The 24,061-nt window shown below is 46.3% G+C and overlaps 1 protein-coding gene across 2 annotated transcripts in view; it reads right to left on the reverse strand.

Moving 5' to 3' along the window:
- PCSK9 (proprotein convertase subtilisin/kexin type 9) overlaps positions 1–24,061 on the reverse strand; it is a 59,333-nt gene that overhangs the window by 20,754 nt on the left and 14,518 nt on the right. For both annotated transcript variants that reach the window (XM_088479365.1, XM_088479364.1), the window contains exons 3-7: positions 18,458–18,649; positions 12,620–12,743; positions 11,615–11,748; positions 8,161–8,302; positions 5,352–5,548 (exon numbers count right to left, since the gene is read on the reverse strand). In XM_088479365.1, coding sequence (XP_088335491.1) covers positions 5,352–5,548; positions 8,161–8,302; positions 11,615–11,748; positions 12,620–12,743; positions 18,458–18,649 — 789 coding nt within the window. The remainder of the gene's footprint in view (positions 1–5,351; positions 5,549–8,160; positions 8,303–11,614; positions 11,749–12,619; positions 12,744–18,457; positions 18,650–24,061) is intronic.

The raw sequence follows: 24,061 nt of genomic DNA on the forward strand, positions 1-24,061 counted from the left end.
CGAGCGGACAGCCGCTCGCGAGTGGGTCTGAATCAGGCCCCTTGTGTCCTGTTTGCGAGAGATGAAGCAACAAAAGTTTAGTATCATTTAAACATGACTTAAACGAATCAGAACATAGCAATAAATTGTCTACATATTGTATTAGAACAGACCCATTGGCAGGTTGAAAAGATTGTAAACAGTCGTGCAAGGCCTGGGAAAAGATACTGGGGCTGTCTATGAAACCTTGGGGCAATCGTGTCCATGTGTATTGTACACCCCTGTATGTGAAAGCGAATAGGTAATGACAGTCAGGATGGAGAGGCACAGAGAAGAAAGCAGAACAGAGGTCAATGACAGTGAAATACATTTGGTGGGATCTGCATGAGAATGACAGCTGGATTTGGCACTACGGGAAATTGGCTCTCTACCACCTTATTAACGCCTCTAAGGTCTTGTACCAGCCTATAACCCCTCCCACCACTCTTCTTTACCGGAAAGATGGGACTGTTGGCTACACTAGCTGTACGGACTAAAATTCCCTGTTGTAACAATCACGCAATTATGGGATTTACCCCTAATTCTACCTCCTATTTTAGTGGGTACTGGGGAATTTTTGGAGCTTGCCTACCGCCTTTTAAATTTACCATTACGGGGCTTACGTTTGCCATTAATCCAGTGTCCAGTCCATCCTTGGTCCAAAGTGAATCTGGAATTTGATATAACATTTGATCTACCTGAGATGGATTTTCCCTTAAACTGGTAGAGTGATACATTATCCTTGGGGGAGTGTCCAACATATCTCTCACCGCGTGCGCAACTCTCTCTGGGATATCTAAAAATACACCATCAGGGGTACAATATATGACACATCCCATTTTACATAACAAATCCCTTCCCAGTAGGTTAGTAGGGTCTGCTGCTGCCAGAAGGAAAGAATGCCTGGTATGCAATGGCCCGAGAGTAGCCTCTGTGGATTTTGTTAAAGGATAATGTTGCACTTTACCCGTTATGCCCATTGCTGGTACTGTCTCGTTGGTTACCTGTAAATTAACCGGAGATTTTATCACTGACCTGGTCGCCTCTGTGTCTACAAGAAAAGGATATTTAGTACCAGCTACATCAACCATCATGACTGGCTCTTCCCTAGTACCTCCCATTAACCTGACTATCTGTAGACTACAGGTATGACCTGACCCCTAGCGTTGGCTCCCACTCTCCAATAGAGCATTAACGGCCACAATTGGAGCTGGTGTCTGTTGGACATTTTCTGGTCTCTGTGCATATCCCTTATGGGGATATCTAGGTACTCCCTGGTTAGGGGGTCCTACCCTTTTTACCGTACAGTTCTTACTTAGATGTCCTAGCTGGTCGCAATTAAAACACTTTCGTGGGTGAGGTGGATGAAAGGATTGTTGTGTGGGTTGAGCAGGAGGGAAAGGTGGTGGGTATGGGTAAGGATATTGAGGGAAAGGATATTGTGGGAGATATGGGGTTTGCGGATAGTATGGGACTTGTAGCTGTGTGTGATAAGTGGGGTAAGGTTGCGTTTGCTGTGGTGTAGGATTAATGAGGACGTGTAACTGTGCAGGTGCAGGTGTGGGTGCAGGTGTGTCTGCTGGCTGTGATGTTACCGTCATTCCTTCCAGAGCTTGAATACTGACAGCCATTAGTTTCTCGCTCTGGGTCTCTCTTTTTAGAGATGTTCTTGTCATGTTCAATTGCGGATTCTATGAGGGTATCTACAGTGACTCCCCTCCAGCCAGGTTGTGAGGTCTGAACCCGGGTCTTTAGGTTCTCTTTAAGACCATCCATGAGTACAGTGACAATCATTCCCCTGTGGTGAGTGCTATCTTTAATATCTTCTAACCCAGTGTACTGGGTGATAGCCTGCAGAGCCCGGTCGCAATAATCTTCTGCAGATTCACTCTCTTTTTGTTTTATGGTGAAGATTTTGTTCCAGTTAACTACTACTGGAAAATATACACCCAATTGAGTTACAATGCGGGAAATGTTACCTTGATTAATTTTGTCTGTTAAGGGAACAGGGAACAGTCACTTAAGGGAGAGTGAATCCATCCAATACACAATCCGTGATAAATTTTGTCACGTCGATATTGCGTGGTAGACAGGCCCTTAACACCACTCGCCAATCTTTGTTGGTTGGCTTATGAGAACTACCCAAATTTCTCAAAAATCTTTGACATTTAGCCAATTCCTTTTTGGGATCGGGGAAATCATTCATTATGGAATTTAGCTCCGCTCTTGTCCAAGGACAATGCATTACTACTTCCCTTGTGGGCACTACTCCGTTCGCATCCGCATTCCCATTTGGAACAGTTATTGTCCGGATGGGATGCAGACCGTCTGCACTGCTACTTTTCACCTTATTACCTGGCTGGGGGTTTAGTCTGTTACTGCAACGTATAGGGTTAACAACTTCCTCTACAGTGGATGTTAACACTTCCTGTACTATCACTGATGGAGATGGCTGCACCACTTGTGATTGTCGTGGTGGAGCATCTAACATGTGTACAGCATGGGAAATGGCAGACATAACAATAGGCTCATCATCCACATCATAAACATTTTACTTATGGTTACTTAAGAGAGGGTACAAATTACTTGTTACATTTTTATGGGTTTTTTCAACAACTGTACGTCCACACAGGGCGGCGGTGGTGCGCGTGAACCACTGGCAATACCTTACACAATGCTACCTTGCTGCACGTGCACGCTATTTCGCGGCTCGCACGCATTGCGGTGCTTCCATTAGCAGCACATCATTGTCTAACATCTCTACTGTTTGCGTGGCTCCCAACCTGGGACAAATCCTAGGTTTTTCAATAAAGATTTAAACTGGCGAAAGATAGTCAAGATACTTTCACTTACCTGCGGACGCCTTGGAAAAAGGGTGTATCCACGAACCCTATGGAAGACCTCTAGACGCCTCCACTCACCTATGGAAGAAAAGCTGCTCCCACGTAGAAATCCCTTTTTGACTACGTTTCAACTGCTAGGGGGCAATAAATACCCTTTGTTTTCCAGTTGATTTCGTAAGCAGTCATACATTAAATAAATTAATTCAGACTTTGAAATGTGTTTCCAACGCACAAAGGTTATTATTCAAGAAAAGTACAGATAGTTACACGCTGTGATCTAAAGACAATTTAGCGCAAAGAAATCATACAGACCCAAGGTATAGTTATACATACGCACGCGCACTGGAACCATTTACCGGCATCAACAAGAGACCTCCGTCAACAGCATCAGCAAGAAGATTCCAGATTGGAGTCGGTACGCACATTTATACCCTTACAGGGATAAGCAACACAGTAGAAAAGTTTGGCATGGTTCCATTGGTTCCCAGTGCGCGTGCATCTGTTACAGGACATTTAACAGGTTGATTCAAATGGACACAGTTCAGCCTCCGACAGCCTTTTGTCTCCTTTTTCCCGCCACATGCAAATCTAAGCTGCTAACATTACAAAGTACATTTTAGTGTTTTAACTCGCTACAGTCCATAAGTTGAGAATGCATGTTGCGATATTCTCACCGATGATACCGGAAAGCTGTTGAGACAGAGTAGATCAGTACAACACTAAACACGGTTTGCTTATCATGTACCAAACCTTAGATATCAAATAATCTTTATTAGTAATAAATGAATAACCCTTGGATATTACACTTTGAAGCTACGGAACCTTTTATGTGAGTGTGCAGTGTGTAAGTATGAGGGGTTTGGGAAAAGACGCTAGTAAGATTTATATAGTGAGGACTTTTAACTTAGGGAAGATGCGTACGCATGAAGCTATTAAACAGCGTTCGCATGCAAGATTTTATGCATTCACTAATGTGCGTCGTGTTAACAGCGCAACGTTGTGTATTTAATGTGTGTATGGGGTATGGTGAAATATGCGATCGCATGATGCTAATAATAGCATCGCCGTATGTACTTAAGTGTGAGTTTCTCTAAAATGGCGCTGGGCGGCCATTCGCAAAATGGCGTTGTGCAGATCTCATTTTTAAGATGGTGTCTTGTGGCCATTCACAAGATGGCGTCGTTCCAATCTAATTTTAAACTGATTCTGTCTCAGCCAATTATCCAGCTTCGACATAATGTTTTATAAACATTGATAGTCGATGGCCATCCCTAAAGCAGGGAGAGAAGGGAAACACCAGTGAGGAGATGATGATGTCTGTGTCTAACCTGTAATAATGCAAGTATTACCAACAAGAAATAAAATGCACATACTAACATACTTGATGTATCATTGCTATAAGAAAAGGTAACATCAGAACATAAGAGGGCAGAGGGGGAATAGGGAAGCAATGTTTGAGGGGCTTCCGATGGTGGAATGTACAGGGGCTTCCACCCAGCCTAGATGTACTATGTAGCTGATAGACACACTGTTATCACATAGTTGGACAAATGTGTTTTATGGTAAAAATAGAAGAAAAAGTGAAAGTCAGCAGCTAGTGCTCCTATAGGGGTCTATTCATTATGTTCATTATCGGGTTCGGAGCAGTGAAACTCAACATTGCCGAGTCTGACTCTAGAGTTCACGCAGGCACACAAAGCCCCCGTGTCTAGCAGAAGGAGCCGGACAGGGGTGGAGGAATCCCAAAATGCTACCTCTTCACAGCCGGGACTCTTTTCTATAAGGAAGGAGCGGAGTGTGTGCCGTGTGCAGGAGGAAATGCCATCTGAAGATGGCGAATTTTACCACAGTCAAGCTTCGAAAATATTGTATTTTCGGAGCTTGATGAATTCTGTCCCCATCCTAGTGTATGGGAACAACGGGCCACTTCGGGAGAGAAAGGTAAGCAGAAGATACTGTATCTGTGATATCCCCTGCTTTACCTTTTGGATGAATGGCCCCAAAACTTAATTTCTATAAAAGCATGTGAAAATTTAACATTTACCTGCTTTTCTAGAAATGAAGTTATAATTAATAGACCCCATAGTGAGTAGGGGTGGTCACCAACAATCGATGGTTAGCAACCATTGATGGTCTGTTGGTGATGCTGAGTGGTTTCACCATTGATAGGGAGCCACCAATGGTAAAAAATCGGTGGCTGTCCCCCTATGGTGACTGCGGGCTCCGCTATGCGCATGTGCATAGCTTAATCAGCGATGGCTGGCCATCAATGGATAATTACCGATGGTGGTAAACCATCAATGGCAGAGCTAATGATGGTCATCACTAATAGTGAATTACAGTATTAGGAGGAGACAAATGACAGGGGATAAGTACATGCTATAAATTGATAGCTAGAAGTTGGTTGGTTACTATTGGAAACTTCTCAATTTGTCCTATTTGGGAGGTTTAATACATCTGTCCCTTAATCTGTCTCAGAATGACATGTACCTCTGGTTCAGAAGCTGGGGAATATAAACAGGCATCATCCTTGTAATTCCCAGCAGCTGCAATGATCACAACCCCAGATTTAATGAGGGCACGACTGGCCATATTGAGTGCCCGGCTATATCCTCCGACAAAGGGGATGAGGATAATCAGGGGGCTGTATGGCTGCTCGATCAGCGTTTTCCTGATATACTCCAGACCTGAAATAAAGTTGGATACAGTAAGTGAGATTATTGTTTTTCTAAAATATGTTTATTGGAATTTCAGAACATGTAACTGAGGGCCTGATTCAGACCGGGTCGCAAGCGCTGAGCGCTCGCAACCGGGTCGATGGTGGCCCACAGCGCATGCGCACGACGGAGCCGGCTCCATCGTGCGCATGCGCGAGACCCGGCTAGCGATGGGCAATCCGTCGCTCCGGGTCTTGCACCAAAGGGGGCGAGCTGTTGATGTTGAGTGACAGCTTGCCCCCTTTGGTGGGCGGGCCGGGGGGGTGGCTGCCCAATCAGAGGCGTTCACATGTGAACGCCTGCCGTTTGGGGGCGGCCCCACTGACATCACTAGTTATGTCAGTGGAGAGATTCCGTCTCTGTTAGAGCTGAAATCTCTCTGTGATGGGTCTCGTCGCAAGCCCGTTGGTCGCGATGGTCTTGACCATCGCGACCATCAACGTGGCCGCTTGCTATAGCTGTGGGTGGTCACCCACAGCTATGCGAGCGGCCAGGAGGCCGCACAAAAAAAAAAAACACCCTGATTCAGAGCGAGCGCTTTTTCAGAGCGTCCGGCTCTGAATCAGGGCCTAAGGGAATAACTCCAGGTAGAATGTAACAGCTATTGACCCCTCTCCCGCTGCTCTGTGATGGCCTCACCCCTTTGCCGACCACATCACAAACTTCTCACCCTCATATATAATGTTCTTAATATGACACTCCCCCCTACATCTCGTTGGAGGGGGAAACGAGTAGTACTTACCCAGACACGGGCCGGTTAGAGGGCCCAGGTCAGAGACCGCCCCCACTGCTTTGCCTACTACAGCTGGCCAGGCCTAGCACAGGCACAGCGGGCAGTGAGAGAGCAGAGACTATTGTTGCATCAATCTCTTACTGCCCGATGTGCCGTTGCACTGCTATACAGGCGCTGCCAGCAGTAGTGGGCAGAGAGGAGTGTTACAGGTGGGGGCGATTGCACTGATCTCCCCCCCCCCCCTGGAGCTGTACCCCTGTGCATAGTAGTTTCTTCATTTTTTGGGGAGAGGGGATGTTGACACACCTTCTAGATTTGGCCAGGCCCATCAGAGCTTGCGATGGCAATGCATCTAGTACCTTAATTTTGTGCCCTCTCTGCTTATCCTTCTGACCACAGTCTCACCTCTACTCTGATAACCTCCTCTCACTACCGCATTCATATCTGGGGAGCAGCGTTGCAGTGACTGTTGTTCCACTAATCCCTAATCCTCCCCGTAGTGCCTAACCCTAACCTCTCCCCTCACCCTTACCATCCCGGCTGCGCCTAACCCTAATTGTCAGCATTATGAAAAATGACAACTTTTCATATGGTGACATTTCTGATGTGAGGATGTCACTCGACATGGTGCCTGTCAACATGTTGAACCACGTTGACATTCTAATGTTGACATTGTAGGGACAACACGGTAACTGTTGACCATGTGACCGGATTCCCTTTGTATATTGCATTCATCAGGGCCAAAACTAGGATTTTTGTCACCCGGAGCAAGGCCATAATTTGGCGCCCCCCCAAAAAAATTCAACATAGATGACGAAAAGGGCATGTGGTTTTGTGACACAGTAATGCCCCTTATAACACATTATGCCACACATTAATGACCCTTATAACACATTATGCCACCCAGTTATGTCCCTTATAACACATTATGCCACAGTAATGTACCTTACAACACATTATGCCACAGTAATGCCCCTTATTCATTAAGCCACAGTAATGCCACTTATACATTTATGCCACAGTAATGCCCCATATACATTATACCACAGTAATGGCCCTTTTACATTATGCCACAGTAAGGCCCCTTACACATTATGCCACAGTAAGGATCCTTACACATTATGCCACAGTAATGCCCCTTTTACATTATGCCACAGTAATGCCCCTTTTACATTATGCCACAGTAATGCCCCTTTTACATTATGCCACAGTAAGGCCCCTTACACATTAGGCCACAGTAAGGCTCTTTACACATTATGCCACAGTAAGGCCATTTTTACATTAAGCCACAGTAAGGCCCCATCTCCCTTCTCTTACCTGCCAGGGCCGTGCGGTGGGTGAGCTCGGGGTGGCGCTGGAAGGGGCTGCCACACGCTGGGGAACTGTCAGTACTGCCATCATTGTAATGTGGCGCCGCTCGTGAACCAATTAGAGCTCACGGACCGTCAGCCTCTGCTGATTGGCTGAGGGTGCCTGAGCACTGATTGGCTTGCGCCCGGCACCACATTAGACTGACTGTGTCTCTGTGGTTCTCAAGGCCGGGATGCGGCTCCAAACCCACAAGAGCAGCAACCTAGCCTCCCGGCAGCTTCTTCCCGGTACCCCCTCAAGTCCGGCACCTGGGTCACGTGCCCCCTTAGCCCCCCCCCTTCCCTAGTAACGTCCCTGCATTCATGTACAACTGTGTTGTTAATCCATGTACGGTGTTATGAGCAGCTTGTGGTGCCATCTTCATCAAACATGATGATAATAATAATAATAATAATAATCCTTGACCTGTGCGCGGCACAGGATAAGTAAACGGTATTCCATGTTTACATTATTGGACATTATCTTAAGAAGTACTTACCCATTAGACTTCCACTCACAGTCCCTTTACCCTGACAATTCAGTACCCGCAGGCTGCGGAGATTAACACCTTTGGCAACACCAGCGTCCCTCCCATTCAGCACACCGGCCGTGTGAGTCCCATGGCTCTCACACTTACTAGCCTATAGGAAAGATTAATTTATAGGATTAGCAAAGACGCAAATGTTTATAGTATGAAGTGGAAAATCTGCTCTCAAAACTTTTCATTAATGATCTTCATACAATATTCAAAGCTTTGGGTAGCTCTCAGTATTGTGCTCGGAGACAGTTACCAAAGCAGAATCTAAATAACAAATGATTTAACGTTTAAAGACATATATACTGTAAATGTTCTGGGGCTAAGACATGGTGATAAATAGAAAGGTCAACTCATTTTTACTAATAAATTAAAGTTCATAAGTTAAAAATATAATGTTCTTCAAACATTTTAATACATTTTTGTTACCTTATGTAAAAAAATAAAAAAATTACTGGTCAATACAATTAGGTGCGAAGGGGGCGGATTGCTGTCGGAACAGTATGCAAACAGAAATGTGCGAGTCTGGTGGCACCGTAAGTGCGCACTTACTCAAGGATCTCGTACCTAGTTGGATTTACTCCTTGGAGGAAGATTCTATTAAGCACATAGCCCTGTAGCAGCTTTGTGCTATGCGTCTCTGTAAGGTTATTACAGATACAAAGCATTGCTCAATTTTGATTGCACCGCAAAAATAAGCAAAGTTTTCTGTATGGTAGTAGGCGGAATAGAGCGCTGCAGCACATCGGCCGAGGCACCTATGAGACCGCTCGTTTAGTTGAACCTACTTAACACTTTCTCTATCTCTACAGCATTAAAATGTGGCCAAACCTCTGAAAACTACAGTTTTCTTTGGTTTGTCACAATCCCCATAAGCAAAATTTTCCAGAGCTTGTGCCTGACAAGCAACGCCAGAAGCATATGGGTTTATTTTCGCCAATAAACCGGAGAGGGGTCCGAAAGATCTCTCTCTGTTCTCCTTGATGGCCACGCATGCACAATAGGACCCCTGGGTCATAAACCGGCGCTGCGGAACCTTTGTGGCGCCATATAAATAAAGGATAATAATAATAATAAACCAGGAAGTCTTCACATCGTGAGGGACAGCTCTTGAGTGGGATGCATGCCGCATAGCATTCGGGATGTGATGCATGCCACCATTCTTCACATGCATGCCGGCGTTAGCAACACCGGTATGCATGACGAACACCACAGGTCCACTCGGTAAGGCCCCTTGTGATGGAGGGAATTCCAGGTCTATGACCCAGAAGCCCCTCTGGCGTCCTTCTGTGCATGAGCCGCAGGGGGTGCTGGAAGGGTTCCGATTGGATCCTTCTCACAGCACTCTCCCGACAGAAGCCCATAGGCTTCTATAGAGTAACGCCATCAGGAAGATGGCGTTACCCACCGCAACCAAGGTCCAGAGAGCATCGCATTCCAGGGCTTTTGCATATGAGGAATGTGGTCAAACTCGCATTTTTGGGATTTCTCACTTTCATGCATCCCGCCCCTTATCTGAAGAGCTGCACCAAGCGTAATTATTCATGCATAGTATGGCATCAATAAACGCCGCTATGCATGCAATAAGGGGCGAGATGTCGCCCTACTTGTTAAATATTTTACAGGGAGCTGCAATATTGTTAAAAAAAACAGTAATGGTGACAGCAGAGGTAATGTGAGAGCTCACACTATCTATTCAACCTAACATAGCACTGAAACCTCCTATTCACAAGTACCTAGGTTAGGAACAACTTAAATTCAAATTCATGTGCCCCCCCCTCATTAAATCAGTAATTTAATAGCAATAATTAGCATTTTGTCTTATTATCAATGTGGGAATGTAAACGTGTTTTTGTAGAGTTCCCTTTGAAGCATGATAAAGAGATAATACACAGCTTAAACTTAGTTGTTTGCTTTTCAGAACTGTTATTTACAAAGACAAATGAAAAGCCACAACTGTACGTGGCAGGAAGCACCAAGCGAAAGTCCAAGGTGAAACAATAGGTGAAAAACAAGTTAACGTGGATGGACTTAAACTTGTTTGGAAAGTAAACTGAACCCTATATGTAGCTTATGGTCTGAGAGTTGGCAATCAGAGAGAAAGGCCTGGCTAGACAGAGGGGGAGGGGGAGGGTGCGCTGAACAGAGCTCGGAGGAAAAGCTAACTGAACTTAGGGCCTGATTCAGAGCCGGACGCTCTGACCAGAGCGCTCGCTCTGAATCAGGGCCCTCCTACCTAAAAATGGAGCGGCCTCCTGGCAGCTCGTATAGCTGTGGGTGACCACCCACAGCTTATGCGAGCGGCCAAAATGATGGTCGCTATGGTCAAGACCATCGCGACCATCGGGCTTGCGACGGAGACCCTGCGGTAGGGTCTCGCTGCCGCAAGCCCTGGAGTGCTTTTGGCTCTATCAGAGCCAAAAGCACTCCCACTGACATCACTAGTGTCAGTGGGGCCGGCCCCAGACGTTAGGCGTTCCCATGGGAACGCCTCCGTCTGGGCAGCAATGCCCCCGGCACGCCCACCAAAGGGGGCGTGCTGTCACTCACCATCGACAGCACGCCCCCTTTGGTGCGAGACCCATAGCGACAGCTTGGCTGTCGCTATGTGGGTCTCGCGCATGCGCACGATGGAGCTACCTCCGTCATGCGCACTAGGGCACCATCGACCCGCTTGCGAGCGGGTCTGAATCAGGCCCTTAGACCTATGGGTATTCCACCTCCAAAGAGGTGGTGCCAGTCTGGGGTGTGTCGACTACACCATGTACAATTTTGACCCCTGTTTTAGCCTTTTAGAGAAACCAAAGTGACTTACAATTTTGTGGCATGAAACAAGTGTGCTGTACCTGTATAGCCCAGGAAATAGGGCTCCCATAACAGTATCATTGCCTCCAACCAACATTTACAACTTTTGTATTCCAAATTTTAAAGGATAAGGGCAAATACTGTTCTATAACTGTTTTAATTTTTTTGAGCACTGACCGTGTCACCTGTACTGCACTTTGACCTGTGTGTTCCGGGTTGGCAAATGCACTAAACTGTCATCTACGGTTTGCCTGATTTCTCATAACCGTAATTAGACTGTAAGCTCCTCAGGTCAGATACCTATTCCTTATGCATCTCCCATGCCTGTCAGTGAACTTCTATGAGTCTCCCAGTATTGCATAGTATAAAGTGATGTATACCCAGTGGTGCCATGCAAACATTTATACTGACATCGATACAATGACAGGTCCTAGAGAACAGTGGGCCCTAGTTCCATAGGGCCCACAGACTGTGGACGGAAAAACAAGGAGGATTCTAAGAAACATTCATAGAATCTATAGCCAATAACCCAGCAATAATATTTAGCATCTACCCGAGCTCTGGGATTGGTCCAGCCCCCATCAGCCTGCTGCAAGGTAAGGGAATAACTCACCTGTCGGTAGAATCTGGTCCCATCTTCTTCTGGGACATTCTCAAACTCTGTCACAAGAACTTTCCCTTCAATTTCTCGGTGGTTGCTTTGTATGCTGGTGTCTAAGAGATACACCTCTACGGAATCCCCTGTGTCTGAACAGAAAATGATTGCTATTAAAGGCTGGCGCAACATGGCTGAGTAGTTAGTGACTGTCACTAGAGTAAAGTGCATAAATGTACACGGACATGATCAACATTGGTCTTATTAATATATTTTTTCAAAGATTAAAATTAGGGCCTAATTCTAAGTCAGAGGCAGCTGCGATGTTGGGACGTTGTGGAGCGATGTTTTCCGTCTGTCCATGCGTCACAATTTCTTCGTAGAGAGTTGAAGAACAAATTTAGACACCTTGTATCAGAAATGTAAGGGGCGTTCCCGGACGGTGACTAGGAGTTAGCAGGAGGGTGGATAAAAAGAGGCACGGAGATGTTATGAGAATGTTGCAGTCGTGTCACTGTATACAGGTGTGTACAAAGACGCAGAACCGCTCACATACGTAGGAGGCCATACTCTGATAGAGAAACACCACCTGCCATAGGACTGTTGCAAGTTTTGATTGTGTGTAGGGGTGGAGAGAGGGGGTGGGGGTGGGTACTAATTACCCAGGCCCTGCTTGTTGGAGGGGCCTGACGACGCCCCTCCTCTTCCCTGTCAGTAGCCCAGCACACACTGCTTTGTGCTAGGCTGCAGTGGGAGACCAGGGAGACTGCTGCTGCTGACTGACAGCAGAAGTCTCCTCTCCTCTGCCTATGGTCCTTAAGGCTCCCTAACAGTTCAGGTTTTAGAGATATCCATGGCTGAGCACAGGTGGTTAAATCAAATTGACTGAGGTACTTGTTAAGTCACCTGTGCTCAACCATGGATATCTCTAAAACCTGAACATTTGAGGAGCCTTGAGGACTGCATTTGTGAACCTCTGAAATATGCAATCAATGGGAAAAAAAAGAATAATAAGATTCCTACTTGGGGGGTTAAAGTTATTGGCAACATGCGGAGCGGGAACAATCCTGTTCAGATTCCACGGGACACTCTGCGCAAATACATAAGAATCCTCCTCAATGAAGTCTACATGTGGCAACTTCAGGGCCTGATAATGGAAAGGAACAGGTTAACAGATACCGCTGGAAATAATCTAACATTTATTTATCACCAAAATCGCTGACATAAGACCAGACCCAGATTTACATTTTCTGTCCCTTAGGCCAATCTGTCTGTAACACCCCAGCCCCTGCACCTCTCCCTGCACCTCTCCATCCGGAATCGGTATGAATTACTTAAAATCCCGACAGCGCCTGCCCGACAGAGGAGGAAATCCCGATCGTCCCTAGGTAGGTATTCACTAACCTAATCTACCCCCTAACCCTCCTTTAGGATGCCTAACCCTAACCTTCCCCCCCTGTGCCTTACCCTAATCCCCCCTCTAAGTGCCTAAACCTAACCCCCCCTTCCCCGCCACCTAAACCTAAGTCCCCCGGGGAGTGCCTAACCCTAACCTCCCCCCGGCTGCACCTAACCCTAACCCTCCCTCCCCATAGCCTAACCCTAACCTCCCGGGATGGTGCCTAACCCTAAGTCCCCCCTGGGAGACCTAAACCTAACCCCCCCCCCCCCCGCATGGCTGTCCGCTGCAGTGCCCGGCATCCGCTCGATCGGGATGCCAGGCGCCGGTCTCCCGATGTCAGTCAAATCACAGGCGTCTAGATTTAGACGCCTGTCATTCGTCCCTAGTCGGGATAACAATGTCTGGAAGCCGGCGATCGGCATTCCGTCCGCCGGCTTCTTGAACGTATACCCTCCGTCCACCATTGCTTGTTCTAGGATTTCCAAAACATCCCACCTGTGCAAATTAAATAAATGGAAATAATTCAGTTCCGTTTCAGATAAACTTTAAAGGAAATTAATCAACACAAATCTTTTGTGCTTACTTGTGTCTTGCATAGAGGAATGTACTGTATATAGCCTTCCATAGTCACCTACTACCCCTAAAATGTCTGGTACGCTCTAAAATTAAGAAAAATAGGGATGGCCATCGGTAAGTTAACCATCAATGGTTGGTAATCATCGAAGGTCGATGGCCATCCCTAGCTGTAAATCTCTAGAAATCCAGAGAGAACAAGCAATTCTCCTGCAAGGATTATTGGCTGATTCTTTTCTTTGAAATGATTTGCGGACATGTTTCATCTTCTACCCGGGAGATGATGGAAGGGAGGTCAAGGGGGCAAAGTGCAAAATGCAGAGGTGCGATTTGTGACATCAATGTCCCGCCCCCAGCTGCATAGTGTTGCAATCAGTGTCATCAAGCAATGGGTACCTGGGTGGCAATGATGATAATAGGGTCTTGGAAGAATGCATGAGAGGGATTCAAGTAAGGGTTTGGACCTTACTTCAAATGTGACCTTGGGCCTGACTCAGAGGTGGACACAGGGTTCAATTCAGACCCGCTTGCTAGATGTATATGCTCGTTCCCAGCATATGCAAATTCAGCACACACCCAGCAAGGCAGGCGATCGCAAGGTATAAGCACGCCCACTATGTCTTGGCTTGCGATCGCTTTGTGTATGTAGACGCCCACCAGCCTGTCTTAAGATGCCCACTTGCGCACGTTATCCCAGGAAGTGTATGCAACCATCGGTACATTGGGTACCATTGGAAGCGAACGCAGTGCTTGAGGTTGACTATACCCTGCCGCAAGCACTGCGAGCACTTCAGTGTAAAATTCAACCAAGTGACGTGTACAATGACGCATTGAAGTCAGCCAGCACCTTTACCAAGGTGGCCGCTGGGACATGTTACTGTGCATGCGCAGCCCCGTGCCATTGCGCCACCTTAGAGTGTGTGATGAGTATTGCACAGACATTCCTCCAGGCATGCTCCAAGTGGGGGGGGAGCGGGTACAGTTTACCCAGGCCCAGGTTTGCTAGAGGGGCCCGGCAGGGTCCGGATCCGACGTCACCCCCCCCGTTTGTGGGTGGTGACAGGGGCAGGCCACTAGAAACGGGGGAGTGGAGGTGCGAACGCAGGCGTGCCTGAGCATCTTAACACCGTTTCAGAGACGTGCATAATGAACAGGCAGCATCATAGTACACGTCACCTAGTTGAATTTTACACTGAAGGGCTCGCAGTGCTTGGATAGTGTATAGTCAACCTCCAGTGCTGCGAATGCATCCGATGGTTGCATACACTTCCTGGAGATGACGTGCGCAAGTGGGCATCTTAAGAAAAGCTGGTGGGCGTCTGCATACCCAAAACAATCACATGCCAAGACGTAGTGGGCGTGCTAATGCATGCCGTGCCGTCACTTAGCCGAATTTGCATACGCATCGAGCGAGCGTACACATCTAGTGAGCGGGTCTGAATCGAGCCCTCTATACAATATATTAAGCATTCTAGTGACCTCTCTGCAATAGAGTGCTTTATAGTGACCTTGCTATAGTACATAGGAACTGATTCATGAGTTGTACACTATGCCCATGTAGCAGCTCTCTAGAGAAATAGAATAGAAAGCCCTCTGTCTTGTATGTATAGAGGTATCTAGAATGGGATATGTTCAGAATCCGACAGCGGGGATTCCGGCATTCAGAATGCCGACGCCGGAAACCCGACACTTATCAGAATACCGCTGCCGGCATCCCGGCCGCCGGGATATTGAAGGTAAGCAGCGGGGTTAGTTGGAGGGTTAGGGTTAGGCACTAAGGGGAGAGTTAGCATTAGGCACTTTAGGGGCGAGGAGGTTAGGTTTAGGCACTAGCTGGGGGAGGTTAGGTTTAGGCACCGGGAGGTAGGTTTAGGTTAGAGTTACTTACCTAGAGCCGCCAGGATTGTAACCTGGTAGGGATGCCGGTGTCGGGATTTTGACCGCTGGATCCAGAGTGCCAGCATCCCATACCCATCCCTCCAGAATGATCTCTGTATTGTATAGAAGTTAATATAATGACCTCTGGCCTGATTCAGAGTTCTACTTAGTGTATAACTCTGAATCAGGCCCAGAGAGTATTTTAGTGACCTCTATACAATACAGTTATTGTTCTACTAGCCGTGATACAATACTGCGAGCATTCGAGTGACCTTCATACAATTTAGTGAGCATGCTGATAACATGTATATAATACAGAGATCATTATATTAACTTCTATGCAATACAGCGATCATTCTAAATACCTCTGTACAAAACAGAAATATAGAGAGCATGTCTAATGACATAGGGGGAGATTCATCAAAGCTTGGCGAGAGATAAAGTGATAAGAGATAAAGTACCAACTAATCAGGTTCTAACTTATTTGACAGGCTGTGTTTGAAAAACTGAAATTTAAGACAGTGGTTCCCAAAGTGTGCGCTGTGGCACCCTGGGGTGCCTCTGGACACTTGCAGGGGTGCCTCAGGTTGGTGGTCCAGCACTAAATCAAATTATTTATGGTCAATATGTGGACAAACAGAACCGCAAACCTGTCCACCACCACATAACTGAACCTAAGAATGACTGGTAAGCACAATTGACTTCACTTTACTAAATTTTTTCTGAATTTCTTAAACGTTTTGCTTAGGGGTGCCGAGAAAACAATGCTTATACTCTAGGGCGCCGTGATTCAAAAAAGTTTGGAAACCACTGAGTTAAGAGCTGATTAGTTGGTACTGTGGGCCTGATTCAGAGCCGGACGCTCTGACCGGACGCTCTGACCCATGGGAACGCCTCCGTCTGGGCAGCCACGCCCCCGGCACGCCCACCAAAGGGGGCGTGCTGTCAATCACCATCGACAGCATGCCCCCTTTGGAGCGAGACCCCGAGCGACGGCTTCCCCGTCGCTCGCCGGGTCTCGCACATGCGCACGACGGAGCAGCCTCCGTCGTGTGCATGCGCATTTGGGTAACATCGACCCGCTTGCGAGCGTACAGCGCTCGCGAGCGGGTCTGAATGAGACCCTGTATCTCTCTCCACATTATCTCTCTTCAAGATTTGATAAACCTCTCCCATGGATACAGTACACAAAGCATTCTAGTAAATGCTATACAATACACAGAACAATCTAGTCAATACAGAGTGCATTCCGTTAGTTTCTATATAATAAAGAAATCATTCTAATGATTTTAAAACAATGCACATAGCATTCTAATGACTGAAATACAATGCTAAGAGCTATCTAGTAACCTATTCAAAACTGAGCATTATAGTGACAGTGATACAATTCAGAGAACATTATAGTGATCTAATATACAATTCTAGTGACCAATATTGTGGTTTTACGTAACCAATTCAATTTATGAAAATTTGTTATGTCAAAGAGCTGTACTCAATACTACCAGTGTTACCTGACTACTTTTCAATGCAGACACTATTCTAGTGATCTAAATACAATATATTGAACATTCTAGTGACCTCTATAGAATACAGATAGCATTCTAGTTACCTCTCTGTATTATATTCAATACAGAGAGCCTCTTAATTATAATATAATTATCATTATAATCAGTACAGCCATTGGGGCCTATTCATCAAATGATAAATGTCCGGTAACCGTGCAGAAATGTCAGTTTCCGCATATTTAGGTTACCTTGCCATTCATCATCAGGGGTCTGAATAGGACCACCTGATTTTCAGCAAACTCCAAAAAATGAATGTTTTCAGAGTTTGCTTGCGAGAACAAGCGGCATTTTCCTATGGAGTTTCGGGGATGCGAGGAGGGACCCTGTGTGGATCCCTCTACCGCCTCCTCACTACCTCACATGCGGCTTTGCGCATGCGTGACCTCGGGCAAGCATGCGTATACGTGCTGACGGGGGAGAGGTAAGTAACGCAGCTTCTTCTGTAGCTTCACTACTAATCGTGGGGACAGCTGCTTTTCAGAGCAGCTGTCCCTCACCGGGGTAATGATGATTTGCTCCGGTGTAAAGTATCCTCTGCTGCGAGTTGGATACTTAAGTATACAGCCCCCGATGATGAAAAGGCACCAGTATCTTAATAATATACAATACAAAGAATATTCTAGTGATGATATCTAATCAGAGCCAGAACAGGGTGATTTTCTGCTCTGTACCGTCCCTGCGAACATTTGACGTCATGGCATCACTCTTGTGGGTGGGGCCAGGCTCACCAGGAAGAAGAGTGTCTAACATCAGATTCATATTAAACATTACAGTATGTAGGTCAAAGCACCTTGCACATCACTTTCTGACAACTGAGGGGTGCATGTATTATATTTTTAATGTAGATATATTTAAATTTTCTTTTTTCTTCTACATTAACTCTGGGGGTTCATTGAGCATCACACGAAAATAAACAAATAAACAAATATTTTTTTTTTCTGTAGAGTGCTGCCTGCAATTCAAATACCAGTTCAAATCTCTGTAAAGATGCGTACACATAGTACGATATCTATGAGCGATATGAATGATAAAACGATATTGACCAATGATAAATCGTTAATTTTTATGCAGTGAACGACCAACGATGAGCGCTCCCGCATGGACGATAATGATATCTATGGTCGTCCATACATGCAGGCCAACTTGGACGATTTCGTCACGATTTGTATGTTCAGAGATGTGTCAGGATGACTTCACTGAAAGAGATCTATCATAGATATCTATCAATGTGTACACCCAATATCGTTTGTCCTGCACTACAGAAAAGTTCAAGGGAAATCGTTCAGCGATATCGTTGGTTGTGCAGATCGTACCGTGTGTATGCAGCTTTAGTTTAGTATTCTGGCTCCATGGGTTTATCATTCATTGTACATCCTAGTCTGAGATCTGTGTGCTGAATCTGCACAGCAGACAGGATTCCTAACCACAGCATGTACCACTTACCATTTCTAGCAGATCACTGCTCATCTTGACCAGAAACCCTTGAAATAGCTCATGGAAAACATGGCCAGTCTTGACAAGGTAGCCGTGCTTTGCTGCCCTGGTCTGCAGACGACGCATCACTCTTTCTGTCTGGGACTTGTGAACATCTTCTTTTAGCACTACCACATACTGGCCGGACATTCTCCAGGCATCCTAGAATATATAATCTATATTTAAAATTCATGGAACACATGAATACAAACTCAGAGGCAAGACAAGAAAATTTATATTTATTATTTAAAGCAGCACTCCCATGAAAACGTGTTTTTCAACATAAAACAAAAGCTACAAAAAGAAGATTAGTAATTACCATTTTTCCTTGGTTTGTTTCTTGAGGCTGCTGTAAATGATTTAAAATTAGCCACTGTCTTGTCCTACCATGGCAATCGCAGAAACACGGTACATTATGCAATGAGCAGAGAAACTTTGGAATGCCCCTTTGAGCTCTGTCTGCTCTGTGCATTGTGATAGTCTACCCCTCCTTCTCCCCCCTTCCTTCTGCCTTCATATGTCATGCTGAGAGTCTGTGTGTGTGGCTGGTAGCCATACCTGTCTACCCCCTGAAGGGCTTTTGTAAAGCAGAAAATGATTTGTAATTGGACAGTTAATAAAAGTAATCAGATGCATGCTTATACAGTACTTAACTTGCTAGTCAAAGATAGAAAATTGGGGAAGACTACGAAGAAACATGGTGGCACATGCCGCAATCCTCTTATCACTATCGCGATCTCATTATGCCGATATCTAACGAGCACTGTCAGAATTTTTTTTTTTATAAAAAAATAAAGCATTTGAATCTTTTTTCTTCTTCTTTAGTCATTTTTATATTTTTATTCTGGTTTTTATTTTATTTTTACATTTTTTTTGTAAAGGAGTTTAATGAAAGCTTAATACAAAATAATATTACAATAAGTTCTAAATGCTTAACAATCATAGGTTGCAAGAAAATTCCAACCCTTGTTTTTGTAAAATATTGGGTAGTAAGGGAGACACACAGTAAAAACATGGTCACATATAACTCTAAGTGGTATATTTACTAAAGTATGGGTTTTTAGAAGCGGAGACAGTGGACCTCATTCAGAGACGGTCGCTAGTTGCAAGTGGTCGCCCTGAATCAGGGCGGCCGCTTGCATCCTGAACGGCCGCCTCCTTGTCGATCGTTAAGCTGTTGGTTACCACCCACAGCTTAACGACCGACCAGGTTGATGGTCGCGATTGTGATCACCATCGCGACCATCGGGGCTTACGACCAGACCCTAAGGTTTTGTTTTTACCAAATATAATATTTAATAACAAATATCAACCTATATTTACTATGCCACATTGTTCCCCACAGAAAACCGCTATGCCACATTGCTCCCCACAGAAAACCGCTATGCTACATTGCTCCCCACAGAAAACACCTATGCCATATTGTCCCCAACAGAAAACCCCTATGCCACATTGCTCCCCACAGAAAACACCTATGCCACATTGCTCCCCACAGAAAACACCTATGCCACATTGCTCCCCACAGAAAACACATAGCTCCCCATTGGTCAATCTAAAACTCACATACTGCAGAGCTGTCAGCAGTGGGCAAAAAGGCAGGTGGCCAATAGAGCGAGAGAGCGGGCTGGATGGCTGGTGGGAGGACGGTGGCCAACACAGCGTGCGCGACCTGTGATGTCATGCCGCCGTATCTGTATTGTCACGGCCCAGGTGTGCATGAGTCTCCCAGAGGAGCTCAGTGGAAGCCCGGGCTGCTGAACTGTAAAATGTACCTGGCGGCTCTGACCGCCGTGGCACACTTCACAACCAGTAGTGTGCCGCGGCACACTTCACAACCAGTAGTGTGCCGCGGCACAGTGGTAGAAAACCGCTGTTCTAGAAGGTGCTAGATAAATACCCGCACTTTAGTCAGCAGCATCACTTGCCTTGGTGATACCCGGTGTGGCTGTGGCAAGAATCCTCACGCGCACAAGGGGGCGCAGTCTCGCTCTATAAAGCCACACCCCCTTATTTGTGCCGATCTTGGGGAGCTTCTCCCCTGCCTCTCTCTGTAGTGTGGCTGCTCGGTGACACCATTCGATGGGGTGACACCAAAATAGCAGAGCAGCTCTGTAATAATGGTGTCATCCTCTCGGATGGTGTCACCCGGTGTTGCCCGCACCCCCCTAGTGATGCCAGTGACTTTAGTAAATATACCCCTAAGCTTGAAGCAACAGAGAAACCAAATAGGTAAATACAAATAATATCCTCCTCACAATAGCGTAAGTGCAAAACGAGAGGGAAAGTGGTTCCATCTCTACGACTGATAAAATAATACTAACAAGGAGGGGACCCTTTAACTAAAGTTTCTAGATTATATCAAGATGTTAGTTTAACCGCTTGCTTGGTAAACTCTTTAATATGGGGTAGTAAAGTGACAAAATACGGTTGCCAGATACTGAAGAACTTTTCAACCCTGGTTTATACTAGGGGTGAGCGGGTTCGGATTTCTGAAATCCGAACCCCCCCGAGCCCCCCCGATCCGAGTCCGATCCGAGTCAGGCTCGACTTTTCCCGCCTGACTCGGATCTGACATCGAGGCAAAACGTCATCATCCCGCCTTCCGAGTCTCGTGGGTTTTGGATCCTATATAAGGTACCCGCGTCGGCGCCATTTTCTCACTCGGCTGTGGACAGTGAAGAGGGAGGGTGGGAGTTAGTGCTGTGTAGTGTAGTGTAGTGTAGTGCTGCTGTTGTCCACTACTTCAAAGTCCATAGGGGCTGGCTGTGTTGTGCTGTGCTGCTGTTGTTAATAGGGGCTGTGTCCACTACTTCAAAGTCCATAGGGGCTGGCTGGACTGTGTTGTGCAGTCAGTTCTCCATAGGGGCTGTGTCCACTCCAAAGTCCTGTGCAGTGTCCCAGTCCTAAAGGAGTGCTGTAGTGTTGTCCAGGGGGTGCTCTGTCCATCAGGGGTGCTCCCCCCAAGTGCTAAAAAAATAATATATTTTCTGTGTTTGTGAATTGTGTGCGCAGTAGCCGCACGTGCATCAACAAAGTAGTGCCAAGCGTGCGCCTGTGTCATAAGTAAAGGGCCGGCTGGCTTGACCGTTAAGGGTGCTGTAACCCCCGAAAGTACACTCCAGTCCAAACCAAAAAAAAAATAATTTTCTGTGTTTGTGAATTGTGTGCGCAGTAGCCGCACGTGCATCAACAAAGTAGTGCCAAGCGTGCGCCTGTGTCCCATAAGTAAAAGGCCGGCTGGCTTGTCCGTTAAAGGGTGCTGTAACCCCCGAAAGTACACTCCAGTCCAAACCAAAAAAAAAAATATTTTCTGTGTTTGTGAATTGTGTGCGCAGTAGCCGCACGTGCATCAACAAAGTAGTGCCAAGCGTGCGCCTGTGTCATAAGTAAAGGGCCGGCTGGCTTGACTGTTAAGGGTACTGTAACCCCCGAAAGTACACTCCAGTCCAAACCAAAAAAAAAATTATTTTCTGTGTTTGTGAATTGTGTGCGCAGTAGCCGCACGTGCATCAACAAAGTAGTGCCAAGCGTGCGCCTGTGTCATAAGTAAAGGGCCGGCTGGCTTGACCGTTAAAGGGTGCTGTAACCCCCGAAAGTACACTCCAGTCCAAACCAAAAAAAAATTATTTTCTGTGTTTGTGAATTGTGTGCGCAGTAGCCGCACGTGCATCAACAAAGTAGTGCCAAGCGTGCGCCTGTGTCATAAGTAAAGGGCCGGCTGGCTTGACCGTTAAGGGTGCTGTAACCCCCGAGAGTACACTCCAGTCCAAACCAAAAAAAAAATTATTTTCTGTGTTTGTGAATTGTGTGCGCAGTAGCCGCACGTGCATCAACAAAGTAGTGCCAAGCGTGCGCCTGTGTCATAAGTAAAGGGCCGGCTGGCTTGACCGTTAAAGGGTGCTGTAACCCCCGAAAGTACACTCCAGTCCAAACCCAAAAAAATTTATTTTCTGTGTTTGTGAATTGTGTGCGCAGTAGCCGCACGTGCATCAACAAAGTAGTGCCAAGCGTGCGCCTGTGTCATAAGTAAAGGGCCGGCTGGCTTGACCATTAAGGGTGCTGTAACCCCCGAAAGTACACTCCAGTCCAAACCAAGAAAAAAATTATTTTCTGTGTTTGTGAATTGTGTGCGCAGTAGCCGCACGTGCATCAACAAAGTAGTGCCAAGCGTGCGCCTGTGTCATAAGTAAAGGGCCGGCTGGCTTGACCGTTAAAGGGTGCTGTAACCCCCGAAAGTACACTCCAGTCCAAACCAAAAAAAAATTATTTTCTGTGTTTGTGAATTGTGTGCGCAGTAGCCGCACGTGCATCAACAAAGTAGTGCCAAGCGTGCGCCTGTGTCATAAGTAAAGGGCCGGCTGGCTTGACCGTTAAGGGTGCTGTAACCCCCGAGAGTACACTCCAGTCCAAACCAAAAAAAAAATTATTTTCTGTGTTTGTGAATTGTGTGCGCAGTAGCCGCACGTGCATCAACAAAGTAGTGCCAAGTGTGCGCCTGTGTCATAAGTAAAGGGCCGGCTGGCTTGACCGTTAAAGGGTGCTGTAACCCCCGAAAGTACACTCCAGTCCAAACCAAAAAAAAATTATTTTCTGTGTTTGTGAATTGTGTGCGCAGTAGCCGCACGTGCATCAACAAAGTAGTGCCAAGCGTGCGCCTGTGTCATAAGTAAAGGGCCGGCTGGCTTGACCGTTAAGGGTGCTGTAACCCCCGAGAGTACACTCCAGTCCAAACCAAAAAAAAAAATATTTTCTGTGTTTGTGAATTGTGTGCGCAGTAGCCGCACGTGCATCAACAAAGTAGTGCCAAGCGTGCGCCTGTGTCATAAGTAAAGGGCCGGCTGGCTTGACCGTTAAAGGGTGCTGTAACCCCCGAAAGTACACTCCAGTCCAAACCAAAAAAAAAATTATTTTCTGTGTTTGTGAATTGTGTGCGCAGTAGCCGCACGTGCTTCAACAAAGTAGTGCCAAGCGTGCGCCTGTGTCATAAGTAAAGGGCCGGCTGGCTTGACCGTTAAAGGGTGCTGTAACCCCCGAAAGTACACTCCAGTCCAAACCAAAAAAAAATTATTTTCTGTGTTTGTGAATTGTGTGCGCAGTAGCCGCACGTGCATCAACAAAGTAGTGCCAAGCGTGCGCCTGTGTCATAAGTAAAGGGCCGGCTGGCTTGACCGTTAAGGGTGCTGTAACCCCCGAGAGTACACTCCAGTCCAAACCAAAAAAAAAATTATTTTCTGTGTTTGTGAATTGTGTGCGCAGTAGCCGCACGTGCATCAACAAAGTAGTGCCAAGCGTGCGCCTGTGTCATAAGTAAAGGGCCGGCTGGCTTGACCGTTAAAGGGTGCTGTAACCCCCGAAAGTACACTCCAGTCCAAACCAAAAAAAAATTATTTTCTGTGTTTGTGAATTGTGTGCGCAGTAGCCGCACGTGCATCAACAAAGTAGTGCCAAGCGTGCGCCTGTGTCATAAGTAAAGGGCCGGCTGGCTTGACCGTTAAGGGTGCTGTAACCCCCGAGAGTACACTCCAGTCCAAACCAAAAAAAAAATTATTTTCTGTGTTTGTGAATTGTGTGCGC

This window comes from Taudactylus pleione, unplaced genomic scaffold (assembly GCF_031769625.1).
Source record: "Taudactylus pleione unplaced genomic scaffold, aTauple2 ptg000230l, whole genome shotgun sequence".
NCBI classification, from domain to species: Eukaryota; Metazoa; Chordata; class Amphibia; order Anura; family Myobatrachidae; genus Taudactylus; species Taudactylus pleione.